The 24,645-nt window shown below is 37.6% G+C and overlaps 1 protein-coding gene across 4 annotated transcripts; it reads left to right on the top strand.

Moving 5' to 3' along the window:
• Positions 1–1,192: 1,192 nt before the first annotated feature.
• On the top strand, positions 1,193–22,757 carry LOC111872401 (PC-esterase domain-containing protein 1A). 4 transcript variants are annotated; one of them, XM_033754679.1, is made up of 10 exons: positions 1,193–1,248; positions 3,960–4,062; positions 4,800–4,879; positions 6,355–6,441; positions 10,392–10,534; positions 14,432–14,582; positions 15,858–15,985; positions 17,701–17,774; positions 20,199–20,459; positions 22,292–22,757. In XM_033754679.1, the coding sequence occupies exons 2-10, from the start codon at positions 3,987–3,989 to the stop codon at positions 22,519–22,521; spliced, it is 1,230 nt and encodes a 409-aa protein (XP_033610570.1). In that variant the 5' UTR covers positions 1,193–1,248; positions 3,960–3,986; the 3' UTR covers positions 22,522–22,757. The 4 variants fall into 4 exon arrangements, with proteins under 4 accessions (XP_033610570.1, XP_023722023.1, XP_023722022.1 ...); XM_023866255.2 differs by lacking the exon at positions 1,193–1,248 and adding an exon at positions 1,255–1,343; XM_023866254.2 differs by lacking the exon at positions 1,193–1,248 and adding an exon at positions 1,368–1,509.
• Positions 22,758–24,645: the final 1,888 nt, after the last annotated feature.

Raw genomic sequence — 24,645 nt, 5'->3', positions numbered from 1 at the left:
TCATGGGTTGGAATCCTCCTCCAGGCATGGATGTCTGCTTTTCTTTTCTGCTTGTATTGTCCCATATAGGTAGCGGCTTTGCAACAGGCTGATTAATCATCCAAGGAGTGCCACCAATTGTCTATAAGATTTTTAATTTCAGAATTAATGCTGAATGGGAACAGTCCAGAGAGCCTAACCCGTGAAAGTAGAGGTGCTCTCGATTTGAATATAAGTGCCTTATAACTTCATTGTCGGTTTTACTGCAACAGAAACCCTTAGGGCGAAGGCACATCAAGGAAACCGGCAACCGCAACGCAACCGTAATTTCCGAGAAGTGTTCTCAGCCTGAGTTGAACACATGTTATTGAACGGAGTAGCCCAAAGTGAGGAAACGGCAACGCAAATTCTCGGAAATTGCAGTTGCGTTGCGGTTGCCAGTTGTCTTTGTGTGCCCTCGCCCCTATATGTCAAACATTTTTTATTGTGAAAAATAATTGTATATACGCAATAAAGGTTTAGGCAATGCCCATTCGGCCCAGTGTAGCACAGTCTTATAAACATCTTATTCTATTACAACGGTCTCTCTGCGATTCTTAATATATATATCTTAATTTAAATTATACGTAGAACAGTAAGTACTGTAAGATTTGAGGCTTTCACGGCGGTGACTATGAAGTACTGTAAGTTCACTGCTGGAGACGTACTGTAGTAACCGTTCTTGAAACCACGAAGGCAGCCACTGGATTAAGCGGGTATAAGCAAGTGTGGGAACTGCCCACATTCAAGCGAACTCTTTGAACACTGAAGTACACTTGTAGAACTGTAGAAATCTAGAACTGTAACTGTAATAAATATTATGGAACAGTTCAACAAGTGGTTGTCTCTTCATATAATGACATCCCGCAAAGGCAACCCTTTTTGCGTCTGTGACAGTAACACATACTGATGTGAGAATATCTTTCGAAAATCACCATTTCTAATTATCTCAACTTCCAGAGAACCAACTTACATACAGAGATAACAAAACATTGGTCAAAATCCAAAGGAAATCTTAGCTCTAAAGACGGCGGAGAGTCTCGTAGTAGCATATGTCTTTAGAAACAGCAATCCATTATTGAAATCCCGGTATCTCAGCCACATAAGTTAGTTAAAAATACTAGCTTTAGCCTCCATGAAATATTCAGATCGTACGTCTTTACCGCATTATGTTAGCACATACATGAACGCACCCGGACCACGAGCGGAAGTGCTTGCAGGAGGAATGTGGTTGGTTATCTCTGTTATCGCTGATCGTCGCTGATAGACTTGAATTCGAAGTTTAAATGTTAAAGTTCTGGCCGTTTTGATATACGACATTTACAGTTTAGTCCTTAAGATAATCAATATATATGTATAATTTAGTATTACGTGTTTATGTATATGATAGGTGACACACATGTGAATGGAAGAAGTCTTAACAATTTAGTTTGTTATGCTGAAGGTTTAACTTCAGTTTCAGCTGTCTCCAAGTCTCCAGCATTCAGATTGGTATTACCGGTGTTGCGACGAAAGTTTCTATTAGACAATATGGGAGTAATTTTTTCTTCTCTTCCCCCTCCCTCCCCGTATGTTTCGCAGAAATTTCATGCATATCACCAGAATTTTACTTTTATTTCCCTCTGTAAGGATCCGTAATTTTATATTTCATGCTCTTAATTACATTTTTGCAACACGCAGTATTAAAATACACTTTTCGTGATATGCATGATAAATTTTTGGACTGTCACATACATGTATTACCCGGCAGCCAAAAAAGAAACCGTAAAAGTCCCTGTACTCAAGTAATTAAAGTCTGTGCCCACAATGAAGGCGTATGGGGGAGTGGATGTATAGATCCACACTTTTTATTGCTTCTGCAATATTTGGAGGTGAGTGGTCAGCTTCACGCCTCAGCCGCTTTACACCCAGGAGAGAGCCCTCAGTACCCATTGGACAGGAGGTTTGGTGAACCCCAGAGCTGGTCTGGACGTTGTGGAGAAGAGAAAATTCTTGACCCCACCAGGACTCGAACTCCCACCCCATGATCTTCCAGCCTGTAGCCATTTGCTGTACTGACTCTACTCCACAGAATAAGATCTATGTGTCTCAATATTTTGATATTTGTCAGTATAACAAAAGGGAAACAGGATTTGTAAATCCAATTATGCAACACTGCTTAATGTAAAAAAATGTAATTAACATGGTAATAAAAATACGTAACTTACCCTTCAAACTTAAAAGAATAGAAAATTTTGAGGTTTTTATTGTTTATTGTTATTAAATAACTCCACAAATCCTGTACAGGGGCTTTAGCACCCATAGGATATAGAGCTAGTCAAACTTATACAATCTCATACAAAACATAAAAAGATACATGGTGTAACATTAAATCAAGCCATATCATAACAACATAGATTCATACACTGTTAGAAATACAACCTTTTACTTCTTACTACTCCAAGTTTATTTGTCACAATCATTAAACATTAATCGTAAAACAATATCACATAATACTAAGTAATAAACATAATTAAAATTAAAAAATATAACATACAGTTAATCCCATTTACATCCAATCAGTATTTACAAATTATTTTGATTAAAAAACTCCTCTAATGAATAAAATGACCACGAGCAAAGATATCTCTTTAATGCTGGTTTAAACAATTCAATTTTATATGATAATGAATTTATATTTATAGGAAGATGGTTAAATATCCTCATTCCAATAGCTTATGTCCCTTCATTATATATTGTTAATCTAGCAGATGGAAAATGAAGGTCAGTATTGTGCCTGGTATTTAGACCATGAATTTCTTGATTAGTTTTATAAAGATGCTTATTTCTCACAACAAATATCATCAAAGAAAATATATATTGAGAATAAAATGGTAAACTTTCCCAATCTTTAAGAAGTTGTCTACAAGAGGCTCTACATCTAGTCTTAGTCGTAATACGGAGTATTCGTTTTTGCATCTTAAAAACACTAAGACTACGTGGTGAATTACCCCATAATAAAATACCATAAGATAATAATGAATGAACATATGCAAAATATATGATTCTTAGAGTATTCTCCGTCATAATGTGCGTGACAATCCTGATAGCATAACAAGCGGAACTTAACTTTTTTAAAACATGTTCAATGTGCCCTCTCCATGACAACTTTTTATCAATAATCAATCCTAGAAACTTGATATTAGTAAGATCAGTGATATGCTTATCTGTAAAAGTAATGGTTAAATCAAGCTTCTGACTATTTTTAGTCCCAAATTGTAAAAGATGTGTTTTGTCAAAATTTAAATACATCAAATTACTCCTAAACCACTTATTTAAGTCATCAAGAGCGGTATTTATCTCCGTCAAAAAGTGTACAGGATTAGAACCAGTTACAATCGTACTAGTGCATACAGCACTAATGTATTATTTTTAGAAACCGTCAAAGGCAGATCGTTAATAAATAAAAAAATTTAAAAATATATTAAAATATTATTTATTACAAAACTGTTTTTATTCTCTACAAGAGTTTTTTTTAGTAACAATAATGGATGGTAGTTTGGTAATTCGAGTTACTTTAGATATGATACAGAAATATATAAATGGTCATTGGACTATTATCTTCACTAAATGTGTGATGCTTTGTTTTACATGGCTTGACTTGTGTTTTTTTTTTTTAAGTATATTGCTTTATATTGAATTGCTTTGAGTTATCATCCATGGTTGGCAAGCTAGCAAAGGGATATTGATCAAAAATGGATTATATTGTACAGTGTCTTGTATATTGTCATATTGTTTTGTACATTTTTTAAGAGATGTTGACATGTAGTGTTTGGCTGTTTTCAGTTGACTTGTCCAGTTGTACCTGTGTAACAGTTATGGACGTTAAATACATTTTCAGTTATCAACTGTGCTATTCTGGCTGTCATTACCAGGCAGACTCGTAATTGTTTGTTTTGCAGGTAAATCATAAATACAACAAACCACCCATGTCTGACATATTTTTGAAGAAAGATGCCCTGAATTTACTGAAGAAGAAACATGTTGTCTTCTTTGGTGATTCCAGTAAGTTGAAGTTGTTCCTAAGCATGCTAATCTGTAATCATAAAAACCAGTGTGTATGTATGTATGTTTGTAAGTCTGCTTGTATTTGCAGATTGGGGGGGGGAAGGGCAATGTTGAAATAACATTGTGCCTTATCAGAGCTGCTGCCAGCATAATGAAGTAAACCATAAATACCATAAATAAATAAATACTTAGGGTAAAGTTGTCCCTGTGCTTAACTAATCAAGCACTATGGTATGAAGATGTATGGGGTAGTGGATATATAGGTCCACATTTTCTTGACCTCGGCAGTAGTTGGAGGTGTGTGGTCAGCTTCACGCCCTGGCCGTTTTACCCCCTGGAAAGAGCCCCTGGTACCCTTTCTATAGGAGGTTGGGTGGATCCCAGAGCTGGTCTGGATATGGAGAAGAGAAAAAAATTCTGGTCACTACTGGAACTTGAACTCTGACCTCTTGGTTGTCCAGCCTGTAGACAGTCGTTATACCGACTGTGCTATCCTGCCTCCAAATACATACTTTTTGCCCCTGAAGATAAAGTTTTCTTTCTTTCTTTCTTTCTTTCTTTCCCTTACAACTTCTGGATACTTGGGGACCTGCTTGTTACGATGACTGAGGCCTGTATTCTTGTTAGATCTGGCTGTGAAATATGATTGGCATTTACAGATATATTTAGCTGTTTGATGCTTATTCATTTGCTCATCTGTATGAAATAAATTTTATTTTTTTTCTTTTTTCCAGATGTGAGAAGTCTTTATAAGGACTTATTGTGGCTGATGAACAAAAATTCCTTAATTGAAAAGGAGGTATTAAAAAGGAAGGCAAGCCATTTTGTCATCAGTTTTGTTACTGTGTACATTGACTTGAATGTTACAGTTTTATTTTTTGAAGCTTTTTTTTTTTTTTTTGCTTGCTTGAAATACAAACAAATTAACATATAGTGTGGAGTCACATGTGTCTGTTCACACTCCTGCAACTTCTTGACAGATTTTATTGAAATTTAGTATGCTGGGAGACAGGAAGATGTCTGCATTAAAAGTTGTCACAGTTTTTAAATATTGGTTTCTGTAAATCTGTAAACCCTTCACTTTTCCTGAAGCTGAAATTGGAGTTCATCAGTTTTCCCACAAACAACTCATTGTACAGAAAATGTATGAAAGTAAAGCTATCCCTGTAAGAGGCCGTGAAGGCCCATAAGGTTGTGAGACGTTGAGGGTCCCACATTATCTAGACACTCGGCTCGCTCAAAGATGGCGGTAAGGTTGTCGGCCTTACGCGCAAGCTGTGCTTTACTTCCCAGAAAAATTATTTAATTAATTCGTGGTACTCATTTCTGTTGGAAGCTGAGTCCACCCCAGGGCCATTTATCCATCTGGTGATGGGCTATGCACTGGACAGCCATGGTTAAATCCCTGGGAGGAGTGAGAGATCTTTTCTCTTGCACTGTGTTCAGACCATCTGGGGCTCATGTAGCCTCCTGTCCATTGGGTACAGGGGGCTCTTTCTCTAGGGGTAAAGTGGCTGGGGCATGAATGTGACCACTCACTTTCTTGTAGCGCTGAAATCAAGAATGGTGGAGCTATACCTCTACTCCTCCATTTGTCTTCATGGTGTGTTGATTAATAAAGCACAGGGACAGGTTTGCTTCTATGCTTACCTTACAATATGATGTCAGAGGTGTGGCTAGCTTTGCTGTGGTTGATTTGCATCTGCCATGAATGGACATCAGAGCCGTTTAAATATGCAGAACTGCATTGTTATTGTTGTGAGACCGACTCTGTGGTCTAGGGGTCAGAGGTCCCGGGTTCGATTCCGGCCACTACCAGATTTTCTGAGAAGTAGTGGATCTGGAACAGGGTCCACTCAGCCCCATGAGGATGACTGAGGAGCTCTTTGAAGGAAATAGCGGCTCCGGTCTAGAAAACTGAGATTAACGGTGTGGGAATTTGTTGCACTGACCACGTGACACCCTCTATCCTCAAAAGTTGACACTAACTTCGCTGACAAGCAGTGGTCGCTCGGTCGGTATAGTTCACTTGTGGACTGCAGGCCACAGTGTTTGTTTTGTTTGTTTGTTTGTTTGTTTGTTTGTTTGTTTGTTGTCCTCCTGCTACTTACACTTATAAAACTTAATTTGAGTGACGGTTAATTAATAGTGTGTAAGTGAATGAATTTTAACCGTTATTGTTATTAGATATTAGGGTATTTACCACTTTTCTTGAATTTTACATAAGAATAAAGAATATTTACAGGGGCTTTCAGTGCTAAGCATTGAGTTCGGTATTCCATTTTTTAGCTGGAGAAATCATATCTAGAAGATACATTGGTGAAATGCAGTGCGCTGCATAAAGGAAGAGACTTTGAAGAGGTTCGAAGATATGAGGTTTGTGATTGTTCAATACAAATATTCTACGAAAGTCTTTCAAATGCCTTGTTACTGTGATTTATTCAACATGCGGAGTGAATTTTGGGAAAAAGGTTACTTTACATTAACTGAATATTGCAGTGAAATGAGTAACATTCTTCATTCATATTAAGGAGGTCATGGGTTCAAATTAGGCTTGGAGATGGATAGCATGTCAGAAATTTGTACTGATTTCTTAAAAAAAACTCTTTCAGCTTGTGTTGAGTTACCCCAAAACATTACTCCATATGTCACAACAGAATGGAAGTATGCATAATAAATACTTTTTAATGTTTTTACAGACACCACTGGTTTTACATTTCTTATCATATAACAAGCTGTGTTTGATTTCTTTATTATCTCATCTATATGTCTATCCCAAGTTATATCATTTTGGATAGTCAGGCCAAGAAATTTAATGTAATTTATGTTTAATAAAATCGTTCCTATGCCTCCCATTTCTCTATCTAAATTATGTTTTACAGTGTAGTTTATATAATATGTTTTCAATAAATTCAGTGACATTAAATTTTGTTTAAACCAGTCCTCCAATATTCTGTATACTTCGTTTGTTGTATTTTTAAGTTTTATTGGATTGTCTTGAGAGATTAAGAAACTGGCATCATCAGCAAATAGAACTGGAATACTCTTAGTTTCTAGAATCTTGGGCAAGTCATATATATTATAAACAACAGTGGTCCTAGTATCGACCCTTGCGGGACACCATTAGTTACTTTAACCCATTGTGAGTATACTTTATTACTGTTTGTCCCATTGGAAATAGCAGTTCTCTGTTTTCTATCCAATAGATATGACTTATATAGGTCGTATTGTTTGTCTTTTATTCCATAATACCTCAATTTATCCAATAATATATCATGGCTAACACAATCGAAAGCCTTTTCTAAGTCACAGAAGATCCCAGAGACTTGCATTTTTTTATTTAAAGAGTCTAGTATTCCAGAGATAAGTCTATAAATTGCATTTTCAGTCCCTTGCTTTTCTCTAAATCCAAATTGGTGTTTATTTAATATACTATTATCATTCAAATGTTTTAACAATCTACTATGCATTACCTTTTCAAAAATCTTATTAATAGATGTGAATTAGGATATAGGTCTGTAATTTGATTCTAGATTTTTATCACCTTTTTTGTATATTGGCATAATTGTAGCATATTTTAGTCTGTCTGGGAAAATACCCTCATGCATAGTCCTGTTACATAAGTAACTTATCGATTCGCTAATAAAGGTTTTACAGGCTTTGAGTATATTATTAAAAATTTCATCATATCCATGGGTTTGACTAGATTTTAGGGACCATATAATCCTTTCTATTTCCCTACTCGTAGTTTTTATAATTTTTATGCTAGGTAATGGATTCTCAAATGCATCAGTCAAGTATGTCATATAATTGGTAGTTTTTGATTTAATAGTTTTACCATTTCCTTTTATGTATTTATGTATATTATCCGCTATACCACTAAAGTATCTGTTAAATGTTTCAACAGTATCATTCAAGTTAGTATTCTTTTTACCTTCAATATCCAAGGTTTGAATAATGTCTCTATTTCCTTTCTTTGACACTTCACTATTTATTATTCTCCAAGTGGTTCTAGCTTTATTTTTTGAATATTTAATTTGATTATCATATGTCATCTTCATAGCTAGATTTATCACTCTGTTTAATATTTTACAATAGTTCTACAATAGGTGGCTATTATAGGGTTATTACTTTTTTTGCTTCAAGATATATTGTTCTTTTGTTTCTACAAGAAATTCTTATACCAGTGGTAATGCATGGTTTCTGTTTGTATTTCTGTCTACTTGTTATTGGGAATGACTCATAAAATGTCTTAACAAAATATTTAGAAAATGATTAAAGCTAGTATTAATGTCATTATTGTTATAAACTAGTTCCCATTTTTCATAACTTAGTTTCATTGTAAATTCTGCCAAATTATAAACATTTATATTTCTCTTAACTATAATTTCATTCTTTTTGATACAAGGTAATGGAAATTGTGCACTTAGTAATTGTGCTTCATGATCTGATAATCCATTAGAGATAGAGAGAACTTCATAGTCAGTAATATGTTGTTCATCAATAAATATATTATCAATAATTGTGGATGAATTTGGTCCTATTCTAGTAGGAAAGGTAATAACGCTTCTAAGATTGAAAGAGCTAAAAATATCTTCAAGTCTAGTTTTCTTATGAGAGTTTTCTAAATAACTCACATTAAAATCCCCACAAACAATAACATTATCCTTTTTTTTTATACAAATTTTGTAGAATTAATTCCAGTTTACTCAAAAATGCTTTATAATCACTGGATGGGGATCTGTATATAGTTAAAATAATTATTTTAAAATTTATAGTATTTAAAGTGACAGCACAGGCTTCAATGTCCTTATCACAGCAAAATTTATCAAGATTTATAGTATGAGTTGTTAAACTATCATGCACATATATACACGTACCACCATTATTAAAATTTTTCATACTATAATATGCACCTAGAGTATAATTGGTCAATTTAATATGAATTATTTCATCTCTACCGAGATGATGTTCAGTGAAACAGATTACTTGAGGTGTATACTCTTGTAAATGACATAATATTTCATTATACTTATTTCTTAAACCACGTATGTTTTGGTGAAAAATTTTTACAATGTTATTTTTCGTAGTTTTTGTTTTACCCTTATTAAATGGTTTTACCATAAAAAATCATTTGATTTTGTTGCTGGTTTTTTTCTAGATCTCATAGATCTTTTGCTATTAGCCTCTATTTCTTGACCTTGACACTTATTTAATTTTACAGTCTTTTTACAATTATTCGATAACACCACTTCTTCAATTTCATTTTGTGCAGTTGAATTTTCTTCATGCAAAATATCCTCTTTCCATTGCATTTGGATAGGATTAATTTTTGACTTAGTAAAGTGTTGATTGATTATCTTTGCCAGCTCTGAGGCAACCAACTCTTTGCCCCATTGATTCAGATGTTGTTCATGCCTCGTAAAGTGTTGTCTTTGTAGATCAGTTTCCATTAGTTTCACATTTGGATTCAGTTTGCTTATTTTCTTTACTTGCCTATTGAATTTCAGTACCTCTTTATTTACACAGGACATAGATGTAAGATCATATCTCGATCCTTCTAGGTAGATGCTAAGATAGTATCTCAAGTTAGGCCACAACCATGTCGTTCAACCTTCTTTCCAGTTATCCATCAATCATCCCATCATTAGACGCTGTATAGCCTGAGCGTCTGACACCATCATTGCATCAACCATAACTAAATACATTTAGATAAGTAAGTCTAGATAAATCTTTATCATTTTGTTTGCTCTCTTACTGAACATTTAGGCTGAGATGCTAAGCAATTTTAGTTAGCATTATCCAGGAATTAGAATGATCAAGTCAAGGAGGATGAGGTGGGCAGGGCATGTAGCTTGAATGGAGGAGAAGAGGAATGCATATAGGATATTGGTGGGAAAGCCAGAAGGAAAGAGACCACTGGGAAGACCAGTGCGTAGGCCGGTGGACAATATGAAAATGGATCTTAGAGGATAAGATAGGATGGTATGGATTTGATTGATCTGGCTCAGGATAGGGACCAGTGGAGGGCTCTTGTGAACACTGTAATGAACCTTTGGGTTCCATAAAATGCTGGGAAATTCTTGAGTAGCTGCAGATTTGGCTTCTCAAGAAGGGCTCAGCTCCATAAGTAAGTAAGTAAATTGTCCAGGTATGGATTGTTTCATGGTCTTGAAAATATGGTAACTTTTTTATGTTGACACAAAATAAATGGACCACTTGATACAGAGGGGATTTGGGTTTGTTGGTAGTGGTTATCTGAAATAGTCATCATGAAATCGTGGCCAACTTAATTTTATTTGTGTGTCTGTGTGTATGTGTGACAGAGAGGCAATGTTTGTGTGGAATACTCCTTCATTACGAGGTGCTGGAATAGCAGCATTGAGCGTATGATGTCAGCCATAAAGCAGAAGGAAAAACCAGCGCCTGATGTAATTGTGATGAATTCATGCCTTTGGGATATCACCAGGTATGTTATTATTTATTTAAACTGCAAATGGGATTTTACTCCCTGGCAGTGGTACTACAATAAGACAACACACAAATAACACACCACACTTGAACAAAACACAGCACACAAAACTACACAAACAATAAAGGACACATTACACACAAAGAATACAATGCAAATACAATTGCAACTACAATTAAATTAATATTAATAAAATATAAGCATACTGTACACTAAACGGTAACAGTAATGAAATACGTAATGTCATGAACTGATGCACTCACATTTCACCATGGCTTTCTCTATTTCAGTTCACTCCACTTATGTACTCTTCACATTGTCAACACAATTTACTTCCTATAGGATTCTGATGATGGTGTATAACACACTGATATATTGGGTTTTTGGACTTTATCTATCGTCTTGGTTTTTAAAATAACTAAGAAAAACACGACGTTTCGGAAACCTGAGGACGGAAACATCCAGTTTCTGAAACATCGTGTTTTTCTTAGTTATCTCAAAAACCAGGACGATGGATAAAGTCCAAAAACCCAATATCTCACAATTTACATCACTTCACTTCAGTATGACTGGAGATAAAAATTGTGCCTTCATATTTCCTTCAGAGTTTTCAGTTGAGATACGTTTTGCCTAGCACATTCACTGCCACACATCGTATAATAATGGTTTGTTTGTACTTGATATCATTACTATCCTTGCCATGCTGTGTAGTCTGGTAGAAGTCCGCTCATATTTCATAGAACTTCGACCAGACCACACAGCATCACATCCCAAAAGGTAATATTCCTCATAGTCAAGGCTTTGATAATCTCAGGTCTAACTTGTCATGCAATGTTTGTTGTGTACAGTTGCCATATTGCTTGCGTGATAACTGTCATATGCATTTACATTTTGAGAGAACATAAATTGGAAAAAATATGATTCTCTACTTTGATCATTATCTTAATGTGATGGGATCCCTCTTTTGACTGGAAATAGAAACACATGTATAGCACATAATGTGGGTTTGTAAGATGACTAGTTCAGTGGATTCTGGAGGGGTACTGCTGTGAGGAAGTACCCCTGATTGGGTGTTATTTATTTTCATAGTAACTCTCCAAGTTGTGGCACTGTGTAACATTTTGTAATTAAGTAATTTTTATGGCAAGGAGTTGTTAGCGCCATGCCCAACCCTCAAATTGAAGGATAATATTAAAATGGACCTTAGAGAAATTGGATGGGGTGGTGTGGACTGGATTGACATGTCTCAGTACAGGGACCAAGGGAGCACTGTTCTGATGAACCTTTGGCTTCTGTAAAATGTTTGGAAATTCCTGAGAAGCTGAGCAAGTAACAGCTTCTCAAGAAGGACTAAGCTCCATGGAGTTTGTTTGGCAAGTTTGTTTGCTTGTCAGCAGGTATGTATCATATATACAGCTGATTTCATTCCAGTTATTGAAGCAAAAGCATGGTGTCTGATACACGTCAGACGCTAGTATCGTTGGCTTTCACACCTGTAGTCCCCATTACTAACATGAAAACTGATGATGTTCTGACGAGTTAAGACCATTCTGAAGGTGTAAGTATGAGGGTTATATAAATGAAACCAATCTGTTTATTTGACCCCCTCAAGGATGTACTGAATCATAGACTTGTACCTGATGAAGCTATCAAGGCCATGGTGATAGTGTTTCCAGCAGCAGCTGAGGAAATGCTTTGCAGAAAGGATTCAATGTCTAGTGCTTCAGTGGGGTGCCTGCCTCCAGCATTCAAGGGGACTACTTGTTCCTTCACCCAGAACAATCCTCGAACAGATTTCATTTGAACAGGCTTCATAGCTGTTTTATCAGTTTAATAACCTTTCTTTATGAAAGTGACTATAATCTGGGATGAGATGTTATGTAGTGTGGTAGGTAGTTACCAAAGTTTTGAAGACTTATGTCTCCATCTTCAGGCTAGAAGACTAAGCAAAGTGCGAAAATAATCATATGGTTTTAGGGAGGACTGGAGCAGGGTTCTGAGTGGACCAGCGGGAGTAAGGAGAACAGTGTAAAGAATATTGGCCTTTTATTTGTTATTGAAGGTCTGAGTCCCCATTATCCCTTAGATGTACCATTCTTTTCCCCCATATGTGGCATGCTCAGCCCTGAAGATGGTGGTAACAGGTTGAAAAAGTTGGTAATTAGAAGACATCCCAAAAAAATAGTAATCTTTGTAGTCGCTGCTATGACAGCCTAAAATACTACAACCTTTACCAAACCTAAAAATGGCAGTTGACATTTTTTTTTTCGATGACCAAGACTTCAAAAAATCTTTAATTTTTCTTCACATGAATATTTTGATTTGTATTGTGACAAGACTGAATAATTTAACAAGAAACATCATCCATTGGCCACAGTAAATACGCTCTGTGGCTTCAAAAAAGCTAGGCATCACAAAGTTACGGCTGCTAGCTCACATCCTCGCAGGCTTACAGCCGTCTCACGCCAACCTCTTACTCTTCTAATTGCCATATCAAGACTTCGTAATCAAAGTCAAAGTCATATTGCGACTGACGGTCAGTCAGTCAGCAAGTCTTGGTGTCGAGCCCCATGTGGGGCTCATGACCAGATATTAATTATTACCATTTGACAGTTATGGTCTTATTTTTGTGGGGCGCTCTTTCTGATGAGAGGATGGGTCTGTCTTTTGCATATGCTGTTGGCCCTTGCCAGCGCGTTCTTTCTCGGGTCCGAGTCCCTTGAAACTTGTGACCATATTTTACTGTCTCAGGTTTGAGACTTCCCTTTTCGTCGCCTCCTACGACTCGCAGGGTCACAGTGGAGGTATTTTAACCCGCCTGTGCCAGTTGGTCCTCATTACGAGGGGGTACCCAAAAGAAACCGAACTAATTTTTTTGTGGGCAGAGCTTTTGTAGTACCGCGTTTTTCCGCTATGAGCGCATAGAGCTAACATTCCTGAGTCAATAAGCTGACTACCGTTGCTTCAGAAGGTAAGGTCTAGTTTCGGCAGAGTTTATAGTGACAACTGTTTTGTGTGATCGTCGTTTTTGCAATGGCTGATTTTCGTGAACAGCGTGAGGTGGTGAAATTCTGCTTTTTGCTCGGGAAAAGTGGAACAGAAACTCTTGAAATGTTAAAAACGGCGTACAAGGACGATGCTATGGGGGAAAACTCAAGTGTTTGAGTGGTTTTCCTGTTTCAAAAATGGTGAAATGTCAATTGATGACAAACCTCGTTCTGGTCGTCCTTCCATGGCCCGAACACATGAAAATGTTGAAAAAATTCGTGAAATCATCAAGGAAGATCGACGACGGACCATTGAAGAAATTGTGGAGCCGTCGGGAGTGACTTGGAGCTCAGTGGCCAGATTTATGGCAGTCGGGTGACTGGTTTTTGCATCATGACAATGCCCCTGCTCACACAGCCCTGTCTGTACGACAGTTCTCAACCAAAAACGGTATGACCCCTGTTCCTCACCCTCCATACTCACCCGACCTTGCCCAATGTGACTTTTTTTGTTTCCTCGAATGAAAAGAGACATGAAAAGAAAAAACAACAGAGGCGCTGTCAAGCATCTCAAAAGATGAATTTAGACAATGTTTTGAAAAATGGAATAAAAGACTAGACAAGTGTATTAGTATACTCGTAAGTGGAGAGTACTTTGAAGGGGATTGAAGGTTTGTGCTTAAAATTTGAATAAATAAGTTTAAAAAAATAAGTTCGGTTTCTTTTGGGTACCCCCTCATATATAGTCTTAGCATGGACCACACAGAAAACATTGTTTCCAACAGTTACTCCATTGTTGCGTGTTACACATCTGTTATCTAGCAATATCAGTTTCTCTGGTTTCACAGTTCTTGCTTTGAGCAAATATGCCACAATATGGAATTGAACTTAGCCATTTATATTGCAGATGGGGACCAAATGGCGTTACTGCATACAGGGATAACATGGTGAAACTGATGAAGCTCTTTCAAAGCAGCCTCCCCACAGAAACGCTTGTAATATGGACAACAGCGCCACCTGTTTCCACATCCTGCTTTGGGGCATTACTAGTCAAGCAGGTCAGTAACGTGTATGAACATAAGGAATGATTATTTCTTCCTTGTGCTCTAAGATTTTCTGTGAGCTTGCATTCAGTTGGATGAAACGAGTGCTGTCATGTGAAGTCAAACAGTCCCATAACAGATGAGTTCGCTTCACACAAACAGTCGAGAACACTAAACTGTATCCGTATTATTAGTTTATTAAGCATGAAGAAACTGGTTTCAAAATTGCATTGGATAAATAATCTTAAAGCAGCTTTTATGAGAGCAGCTTTTTAACACGTTGAGACAGTTTGACCTTTACCATATGTCTCTAGGGCTTCAAATGCCAAGTTTGCAACAAAGTTTTTACTTGGGGATTTTAAATGGGAATGCTATTTATACTGAAGAAATGCACTTGTCTTTAGAACTGTCGAAACATTCTAGCAAAAAAATTATTTGATGGAATATAATTACTAGGTTTTATAGGACTACGTTTTTGCTGTTATAAAAATGATTGCTTCTGGTAACATTTATAAAATGTGAAGTAAAAAGGTAAAGGTATCCCTGTAACAGGCTGCGGAGGTCCATAGGGTTATGAGACGTCAAGGCTCCCACATTTTCTGGACAGCTCACAGATTGTGGTGAGGTTGTCAGCCTTATGTGCTGGTCGCCCTTTACCCCCAGGAAGTTTCCTGGTTTTCATTTCTGTTAGAGACTGAGTCAACCACAGGGCCATAGTGTGGCTGGAAGGATTAGGTCAATTGCAAAAATCCAGTGACCTCATTTGGAATCAAACCTGTGACCTTCCAGCATGTAGCATAGTGCCTCAACCAGTTATGCTACTGCGTGCTCGGGTAACATTTATAGTTTTCTAAAATGAAACAGAATATTTCATATGTAAACCACATTCATGTTTCTGGAAGTGTTTTCCCTTTCATGTTGTGACTGAGGAAGAATTTGACCTATACTACTTATACTGCCAATATATGCGATGCCATACAGTCTGGTAGGAGTTCACTGGTGTTGAAGATGAAGCCAGGCAGCAAGGAGCAGACAGCTTCTGCCAGACTGCGTGGCGTCATGTCCGTCCCAGTAGGCTGTACTACTCGTGGCCACTGCTATAAGAACCTCAGATTTCGTGAAACAGCAAATTGATATTAGATACTGTAACGATACTGTGCAGCAGATGAGTTACTTCAATGGTACATGGTTCTTCAGCAATTTTAAAGTTATTTTCTCATGAAAAATTTAAATAGTTCCATTCAGTGTTACTGGTTATGATTTTCTTATTTCAATTATTCAATTCTACAGGTAGAATTTCTGCAGCACACTCTCCGATTTGAAGTGATGGAAGCAAACATGTTCGCACGACAGATTGTTGTGTCCCACGGGTTTGATGTTTTAGATATTCACCATCATCTGCGTATGCAGATTCACAGGTAGTTCTGTTTAATTTCCTGTGCTTAAAGAACATGAACGGACGTTAACCCTCAAGTATGACTGGAAGGAACACACTGTGTTTGCTTTTGGTAATTGTAATGTTATCGGTGTTGACATACTTTTGTGAATATGGTCATGACCCCTTTTGGGTTCTATATAAGCTGGAGAATTTCTTGTGTAGCTGAGCAACTATTAGCTTCTCAAAGGCTCTGCTTCATGAAGTTATTTAGTTAGGGCTTATTACAAAAACTTACTGTGAGTTTAGGAAGTCTGCCATGTGTAAACTCCATGGCCCATATTTGCACGCAAACTATACTGACCGAGTGACCGCTGCTTGTCGGTGAAGTTAGTGCCAACTAAAAGTGAAGAAATTTTTTTTTTTAACTTTAAAGCAGGTGGTATATATAGTAACCACAGTAATAAAAAGTTATCATGATACCATGAAGCCCTTGTTTGAGGTTTGTTTTGGAAATCAGTGGATTTAAACACTAGAATGAGGAAAATTGTACAACGAGGAAGTTTAACATTGAAATCATTAACCTTAAATTGAGGAATGTTAGATGGGGATTACACTATGTGCCATGTGTTCAGTTATTAATCAGAAAATCTGTATTATCTCCACACAGTGTCTTTATGAGTCTCATACGATTGTCAGAATAAACATCAGTTTCTTCTCTAAACAGCATTTACTACCTTGTCTTTTTAATGAAGATGCACTGTGTTTTCTGTGAGGTAAGAACTGAATTTTTAACCATTATTTAGATGAATTTCAGTCTGAAAAGGACTAAGATTCAGTGTAATGAGATAAAGCCACATTTTGATGTAAGCATATAAACAGACATAAATAAGTACAACATCATGTGTATATTTATATTCTGAGGACACACAATCTTTGTAATTGATTTTGCATATCTGTATATTTCACACTCCATTCTATTTTTTATATATGTTTTCTCAATCTTGTATTCTGAAATCAGCCATCACAAGAAAAACTAGACTTGAGCATATAATTTGTTAAAGCCATCTGGAAATTATTTTATGTAATGTTATAGTGTTGAGATGCATGCATCAACTACAGTCATACCATGTTGAACACTATGAATGCCTTCCTGGAAAAGAGGGTGCTAAATGAATCAGAGTTATGGTGGGCTATTTCAGCACAGTAAAAATAGAAATGTGTTCCAAAAATCATAATTTGTTGTCGTTATGAAACAAAAAATGGCCAAGTATAGTTCAGTTATTAATTTCCTTAAACTTACCGACAAAATATGCACAGTGCATGACTATCTCTACATGCTGGAAGGTGGGCATGGCTGTGGGTTAACTTTCTAAGTAGTTGTGGAGCTTTTCTCTTGAAGGCATCGACAGTTAAGTTGCCTTGCCTGAAGCTTTTTCTCATAAAGCATGTCTTTGTAGCAGAATGTCATAAACACTTCTCTTCACTTTAGTGTTGCATTCAAAATATGGGGCACTTTAGATTACAGAATCCATGGAATCATTCATTTTATTCGTGAAATATGTTAGTAAACGTGCAGAAATTTGTCCCGGAATAAAGAGCACAATAATGAACCAGTGCCCTGTGGGATGGTGTCAAAAGAAGTGTGACTTTACATAGCCTATGGCAAAATTTTCCATCATTTATCTGATGTGTGTAGTTAGGCCATAATGGGGCTAGTCCCTCAACCAGGTTGTATGTTCTTTATTTGTTGTTCAGGAGGGCAACTGATGGAATCCACTGGCTCCCAATGCCTGTACGACATATGACAAATCTTCTTCTCACGCATATTGGTGAGTTACATTCTGCTTATATTCAGAATTATGGGTGTACTTTGCTGCAGTGTATGGACAACCGTATAGAGACGTGTGAAATTTGACATGATGGGTGAGTTAACGTAGTGGTACCACTCTAGGCACGTATTTTAGAGATGCTCAGTTTGAATCTTGGGCAGGACACTGGCTACTGTGACTGCTTCCTTTCAGATACTTCCTAATTCATCAGTCATCCTATCCAGTGATGGCTTCTCAGGCTGTCAGCTATGTCAATGAGAAGTTAGTATCTGATGCTTCAGAGATTCTGTCTCCATCATGCTTGCGTGTGACTGCAGCACTCGTCAAATGACTCTCCAATGATGGAGACTAAGACAGTCCCCTGGAGCCTCAGTCACAGACTTCACATTTACATGAGATATCAACAAAAAAGAAACAAAACAAACTCCATGGTTTTAGTCCGCAAGCGAACTATACCGACTAAGCGACCACCACTTGTTGGCGAAGTTAGTGCCAACTTTAGTGTCACGTGGTCAGTGCACCAGATCCCCATGGCTGTTAATCTCGGTTTTCTAAGCTGGAGCCGCAACTTTTCCATTCAGGTAGCTCCTCAGTTATCCTCACAAGACTGAGTGGACCCCGTTCCAGTCCCACTACTACTCAGAAAATCTGTTATTACTGGGAATCGAACCTGAACCTCTGGATCTGTAGCCAGGAACTCTGACCACTAGACCACAGAGGAGGTCGGTACATGAGATACCACCCAATAAGACTTCATTTTATGCTGTATGTTCTAGATACTGACCACATCAAAATATCTACTTGACGTTATGAAGTATAAAGTAACTTAAGTTCCTTGCTCTCTACACAGCCAAGTCAGAGGCAAAGCCACCAACTTAAAGACCAAGGACATGTTAATATGCTGCCTGGTCAGGACTGTTGCATATATCAAGGGGTGGGGATTAAGCAATGGTGAAATTATAATTTGCAGAGATAAAGTAAGGAAGCTTTGGAGAAAATTCTCCTTCATTGCTGGTTTATCCACCACAAATTTCATTTGAAGTCATATGGGATTAAACCTAAAGCTTTGCACTGAAATACTTGCATCTAACTGCCTAAGCTTTAATGCTAGAAGTGTATCGAAAAGTCTTTTATGAAATGATTTTTGTGTGTTGAAATTGCAGGCTCATAGTGGTGTTAATCTTCCACAGTGTGTGTAGTTTACTCTGATGTTCTGTAGCCTTACAGTGTGTGTCCCAACACCCATGTACTGTACAACATGTTCAAATGCTGAAACATAATTATTCCTCCTCTTTATGTGTGTTTTCTTCGCATCTCATCTGGGTAATGCATTTGATATTTTTCTGATTTGGTTCTGGCATATTTACATACTATAGTGATATGACTGTAGATAGATTTTGGAGTGATAACTGGATTTATGGACTGCTCACAGGTCATACTAGAAATAACTGTAACACTATTGCTATGTACTTCACTCTGCAGTACGCTGTTACACACACTAGTGTCCTCAGTTTATTACAGTCTAAACTAGCCATTTAGCACAGTAACTATAACAGTTTCACTGAATTACACCCTTAAAATATCACTGTGCTACAGCACATGTAAAGTCTTCTCTTCACAGTCTCCTCTACAGAACTGCCCAGCAACTCAAACTCAAAGTCAAAGTCACATTTAAACTGATGGTCAGTCAGTCAGTCAGTCAGTCAGTCAATCAGTCAGTCAGTAAGTCTTGGTGTCAAGCCCCATTTGGGGCTCATGACCAGATATTAATTATTACCATTTGACAGTTACGGTCTTGTTTCTGTGGGGCAAATTCTCTGACGAGAGGATGGGTCTGTCTTCTGTGTATGCTGCTGGCCCTTGCCAGCGCAGTCTTACTTGGGTCCGAGTCCCTTGGGACTCGCGACCATATTTTAGTGTCTCAGAATTGAGACTTCCCTTTTCGTCACCTCCTACAACTTGCAGGGTCATTGTGAAAGTATTCGACCCCGCCTGATTTTGTCCCTTACTTATGACCTTTCAGCATGGACCACAGAAAACTCTGCTTCCTTTGTTATAGTCCAACAATACCTTGACCGCTACATGCATATTCACTGCTGCAGGAACCCATGTATTGAGCAGCTGTCTAGCAATTTCCCAGGTATTGTTGACATGTCTACCAGCTGTTACTAAGCAATGCAAGTTCCTTCTTGTGATAGTTGCATGGCAACAATTGTACACACTACAGTATATATCAGTTTTTTTCTGAGGTCTTGATTGGTTGCCTTCATTGTTATTTCTTTACATAGCTGACCTAGTTGTTGACTACACACTTCAACCATGAAGATGGTGAGATGGTATGTTTAGTATCTACCCACAAGATTACATGCTTTCATGACGTAGAAGATCACAATTTGAATTTACTGTATTTGTCACTGTTTTTAGCTTTGTCCTGGAATGTCCCGCTGCCTGGTAATTTCCATAGCCGAATTCTGGAATCTATACAGAATCATGAAACCGGAGATAAAGCGGAGATTGTGTTCCCTTCCTTGCCTCCTGCACTTGTGGATGCAGAGGAGCCTGACAGAGGCACTACAGTGGAGTTGAAGCATCCTGCATCTCAGCCACAAGTGAAGACGCATAGGATTTCAGGGTTAATGCAAAGAAGGAAGAAGAACAAGAAGGCCTCCAGGGTGCCACCATCATGTATGTGTCTCACGCTTCTCAATTGTTGTGTACTGCAGTGCTGCTCAACTTTCTGTATCTTGCAGCTCACTTGTCATTTTGTGAAAGATCCATAGACCCACCATAGCAAAAATGTTCATCTTTCTTTTTTCAGGAAATGTACGTGTTAGTGTTTTATTAACTAAAATGTGTATTCGATCAGTTGCCAAATTGCCACATCCGAGTTTTATCAATGCAATGTCAAAGTAGGTAGGGAAGGTATTTTCAAACTGAAAGTCGGGGATGAGAGTTTATATTAATGGGAAACTGCTACATCCTAACATATAATTTTCAAGGGTACATTTTGTCGTGTATCACGACATTCATGAATTTACTTGGACTTGCCCTGATGGAAAGACACAAGTCAGAGTGATAAAGTGTACTGTTGTCTGATTGTTCAGAACAGCTGATTCTGATACTAATGACTGTTTTGTGGTCGCAGATGATAGGAAGAACTGGTAGTAAATAAGTGAGCACTGCAAAGATTTGATATTGTGGAGAAACGGTCCCAAGAAGCTAAACGAGATAGAAGTTAATGAACAGAATCGGGCTAAGATCACAGAAAGGTTTGCAGATTTCAGAAGCTGAGATGATGATGTGGATGTCAGTAGGGCTCTGGAGACTGTTCAAGGGAATGTAGGAATATCAGGCAGGAGGGTCTTAAGTCATTATGGTTGGAAGTAGTATGAGCCATAGTTTGAAAGGATGTTCAGAACTGTTAAGTCGAGGGAAACAGGCTGTATTGCAGCGGTTACGTGATAACAATTACATCAATGGAAATAATCTGAACAGAAGACATGGAGCTAGCAGATATTTCAGGAGCAAAAAGAGGAAATGTTTGCAAGGCAAATTAACAAGTTTCCAAAAAGCGGTACAGTCAGTGATGTTAGGCAGATGGAAATTCATACAGCTGGGCGTAGTCCTTTTGAGGTTGAAATTGATATTGAAAATTTGAACAGGTATAAATTGCCAGATACTGATCAAATCCCAGCAGGAGTAATTCAGTATGGAGTTGAAACATTACTTTCTGCTGTCTGCAATCTCATAAATTAGATTAAGGAAGAATTGTCTCACTAATGGAAGAAGTCTGCTTTTGTAGCCCCTCATAAGATGAATGATAAAACTGACCCTTGTAATCATTGAAGCGTACTACTGTTACCAACTTCATACCACCATCTGATGCTGTATAGTCTGGATAAAAGATAAGCCACACAAAAGAAGCGACATATTTGTCACTTCCTTTGTCTTTCATCTCTGGAACTGAATTATAATTGTATTCTTGGTATTTAGCACACTCTTAAGGCGTGTCCACATTACTCATGCTCGTTTTTGACATGCTTGTGCTCGTCTGCTTTTACTTGTGCTCATAAATCTTCGTCCACACTACTTCAGTTGCTTGCCAGGCTTCGGCACTTGAGGATCCGTATATTTATTCATAGTGTGTATAGGCTGTAGTCATATTTTAATTTATTGGCTATAGTTTTTAAATTAAAAATTAAAAATTTGCTTGTCTTGTGACTTGTCAGATCGTCCACATTACTCGCAAGCATAGTGAGTCACACGAGCATGAGTAATGTGGACACGCCTTTATGTTTGGTAATCACCTTTGATGTGGGATACTTTGGTAGGTCAGAGAGAATACTATAACATACAGTAACTTTCATCTGCTGTGTATGTTCATGCACTGTTCAGCGCTAACGACTGTAGGCACAACGAAATATCTGTACAACAAGTCTCCAGATGAGAATGGCTTTTATTGCACTCAATCAAGATTTATTCAAAATAGTCACTGGTTTATTTTGTGTTTGTTACAGTGCCACATCCACCCGTGAACAAAGAGAATGTTCTTCCGAGGTCACATGACCTTTATGAGAGGTATAACAAGTATGGGGAGGTCCTGGAGCCCTGGGAACCTGTCACTTTGTATAACAACTATGGGGAGCCCATCACCATGAAACAACCATTTTATCGCATGATTAAGCGGCCCTGGCACCAGAGTTTGTTTCACAGGCAACAGAGAAAAGTTGCACCATATCATTTCTGAATGTCTCATATTGTCTCATCCGCGCCTACACAGTGGGTGGCTATTCAATTAAAATTCTTTCTTTTGGATTTGTGGTTCTCATGTTTTTTGACTTTGAAAGGTGTACTCTTGTGGGTTGTAGCACTGCGTACTTTATAGAGGAATGTACCACCTCCATCTTCAGGGTTGAATAGGAACCCAAACAAATCACCAAGCTGAGTAAGCCATGCAGGGAAAGGTACAGATGTAGACTGGAGTAAGAGGACTGAGTGAACCAAAAGGAGTAAGGAGGAAGGTGAAAGAATCAGTGGCCAAAATTGTACTGTTTTTTGTTTGAAGGGGCCTGTATTAGGCCTGTCATATTTTCACATTTCTTTTAGCTTCTGTGTGTTTGCTCATGGCTTTTACCACAACATATATGCACATCACACTTTACACACCCAACTTACTCTCCACGCTGCATGCTGTCCAGACCTACTCTTACCTCTGAAGATTCAGGCACTGTTTTCCTCAAAATGGCTTACATTCTCCAGTATGCTTTCTTACCTGGCTTCGCCTCGAAGCTGAACACGTTACTTTTCTCCAAAAATGTGTGTAAACTTCCACCAGATTTCAGTCTTCATATTTGTTCATCTTATTCAACCTTGAAGGTGGAGTCTGTACACTTCTCCCAGATGTCATCATCTTTTACCTGACTACATAATGTCACATACCAGAAGGTGATATGTTTTATTGTCACCACCTTGAGAACCTCAAATCTCACTGAGTTCAGATGGTCACTGAATAAAGGAAAGTACCATGCTGACAGTAAGTCCACTTACAGACTTTGTTATGTAAAGGATTATAAACATATTTAGTAGTATTTTAGTATTCAGTAATATGGATTACAAAACTGTATTGTAAACGTGAAGCTCATGCCAGTCAGCTTTTATTTCAAATTATTTGTTATTTGTAACACACGATTTGTTGCCTTTGTTAATCCTGAAAAGGCTGTGATATTTACTTCAGCAGGGAATATTCATGACCAGTATTATTAACTGTGATAGATTGTTAAACATTCAAAAACAAATCATATAAACAACTTTGTAAAGTTGAGTGTAACTTTATACTGCGTTACATTTCTAAGTATCTGAGTGCCTTCTGGTTCAGGATGTTCATTGTTTTGTTTCCACTCCAGCAATACTAATGTCTGTTTCAGATGGGAGGATCCAGTAATGTTTGGATATTGTGTTCTTACTTTCAAGTTCCAAATATGTGTCATGTGATATGTGTAACCATTATGCTCAAATTATAGGGTTTGAAACATGATCAAAATATTACCTGAAAGTTGAAGTTAAAAATTGTAATTTGTTTTTATATAATACCATTTTCGTATTAGTTTAAATATGTCTCTATCCTGTAACACTGTATACATTGTAATCATTAAATTATATATATTGTATATCAAAAGCATTTCATATAATGTGGTGTGTGGATCAGTTTCCTGTTCTGTTGTCTACAGAAAATGTCACTTGCTGGGAATTTTTCTCTTCTCCACAGTATCTAGACTGGTTCTGGGGCCCTCTCCAGTGGATACTGAGGGCTCTTTCTCAAGGAGTGAAGTGACTTGTGCATGAAGCTAGCTGCTCACCTCCGACTAGTACTGAAGTTAATGCATGGAGCTATACCTCCCTTCCCCCAGACATCTTCATGTTGTGGTGCCTGATTAAGCAGAGGGAAGCTTTATTTTTACCTTAGCAATACCATTACTTCAGTAGAGAAATTTGTTGGTATGTTTCATGGTTGCACGATAGTTATATTGGTTTTACCCTGCTAATCAACATTCTACCATTGCTCCATACTCTTCTGTAATCATCGCCTAAGTGTACAGTAGCCCTGATCAGGCAGCACATTATCACATCCTTGGTCGATGTCTCAACACTTCACTGATCAAGGAGCAAGGAAGGTCATCTGTCCATTGAGGTATGTTTGATATGAAGGACATTTTGGAAGATGGCTGTACTCCAGAAGTAATTGGTTGTCATTGCACTGATAAGATATTATTATTGTTTTCGTATTCAAGATTGTCATCACCAGCTGGGTGTGTATAAGACTTTGACTTTATGTTGTGTTAGCCCATAATGTAATTACCTGTATCCGTAATTG

Source organism: Cryptotermes secundus, unplaced genomic scaffold (assembly GCF_002891405.2).
Source record: "Cryptotermes secundus unplaced genomic scaffold, Csec_1.0 scaffold247, whole genome shotgun sequence".
Lineage (NCBI taxonomy): Eukaryota > Metazoa > Arthropoda > Insecta > Blattodea > Kalotermitidae > Cryptotermes > Cryptotermes secundus.
This window is presented reverse-complemented; position numbering and strand designations above follow the sequence as displayed.

What these genes read in the sequence shown, in the direction of transcription:
- LOC111872401 (XM_023866254.2), top strand. Translation starts at nt 1,396, where the DNA reads ATGTATATGATAGGTGACACACATGTGAATGGAAGAAGTCTTAACAAT. An exon ending in TGCCTTTGGGATATCACCAG is followed by an intron (nt 10,535 to 14,431) that starts GTATGTTATTAT and finishes TTTATATTGCAG; the next exon opens with ATGGGGACCAAATGGCGTTA. An exon ending in CTCCAGGGTGCCACCATCAT is followed by an intron (nt 20,460 to 22,291) that starts GTATGTGTCTCA and finishes TGTTTGTTACAG; the next exon opens with TGCCACATCCACCCGTGAAC.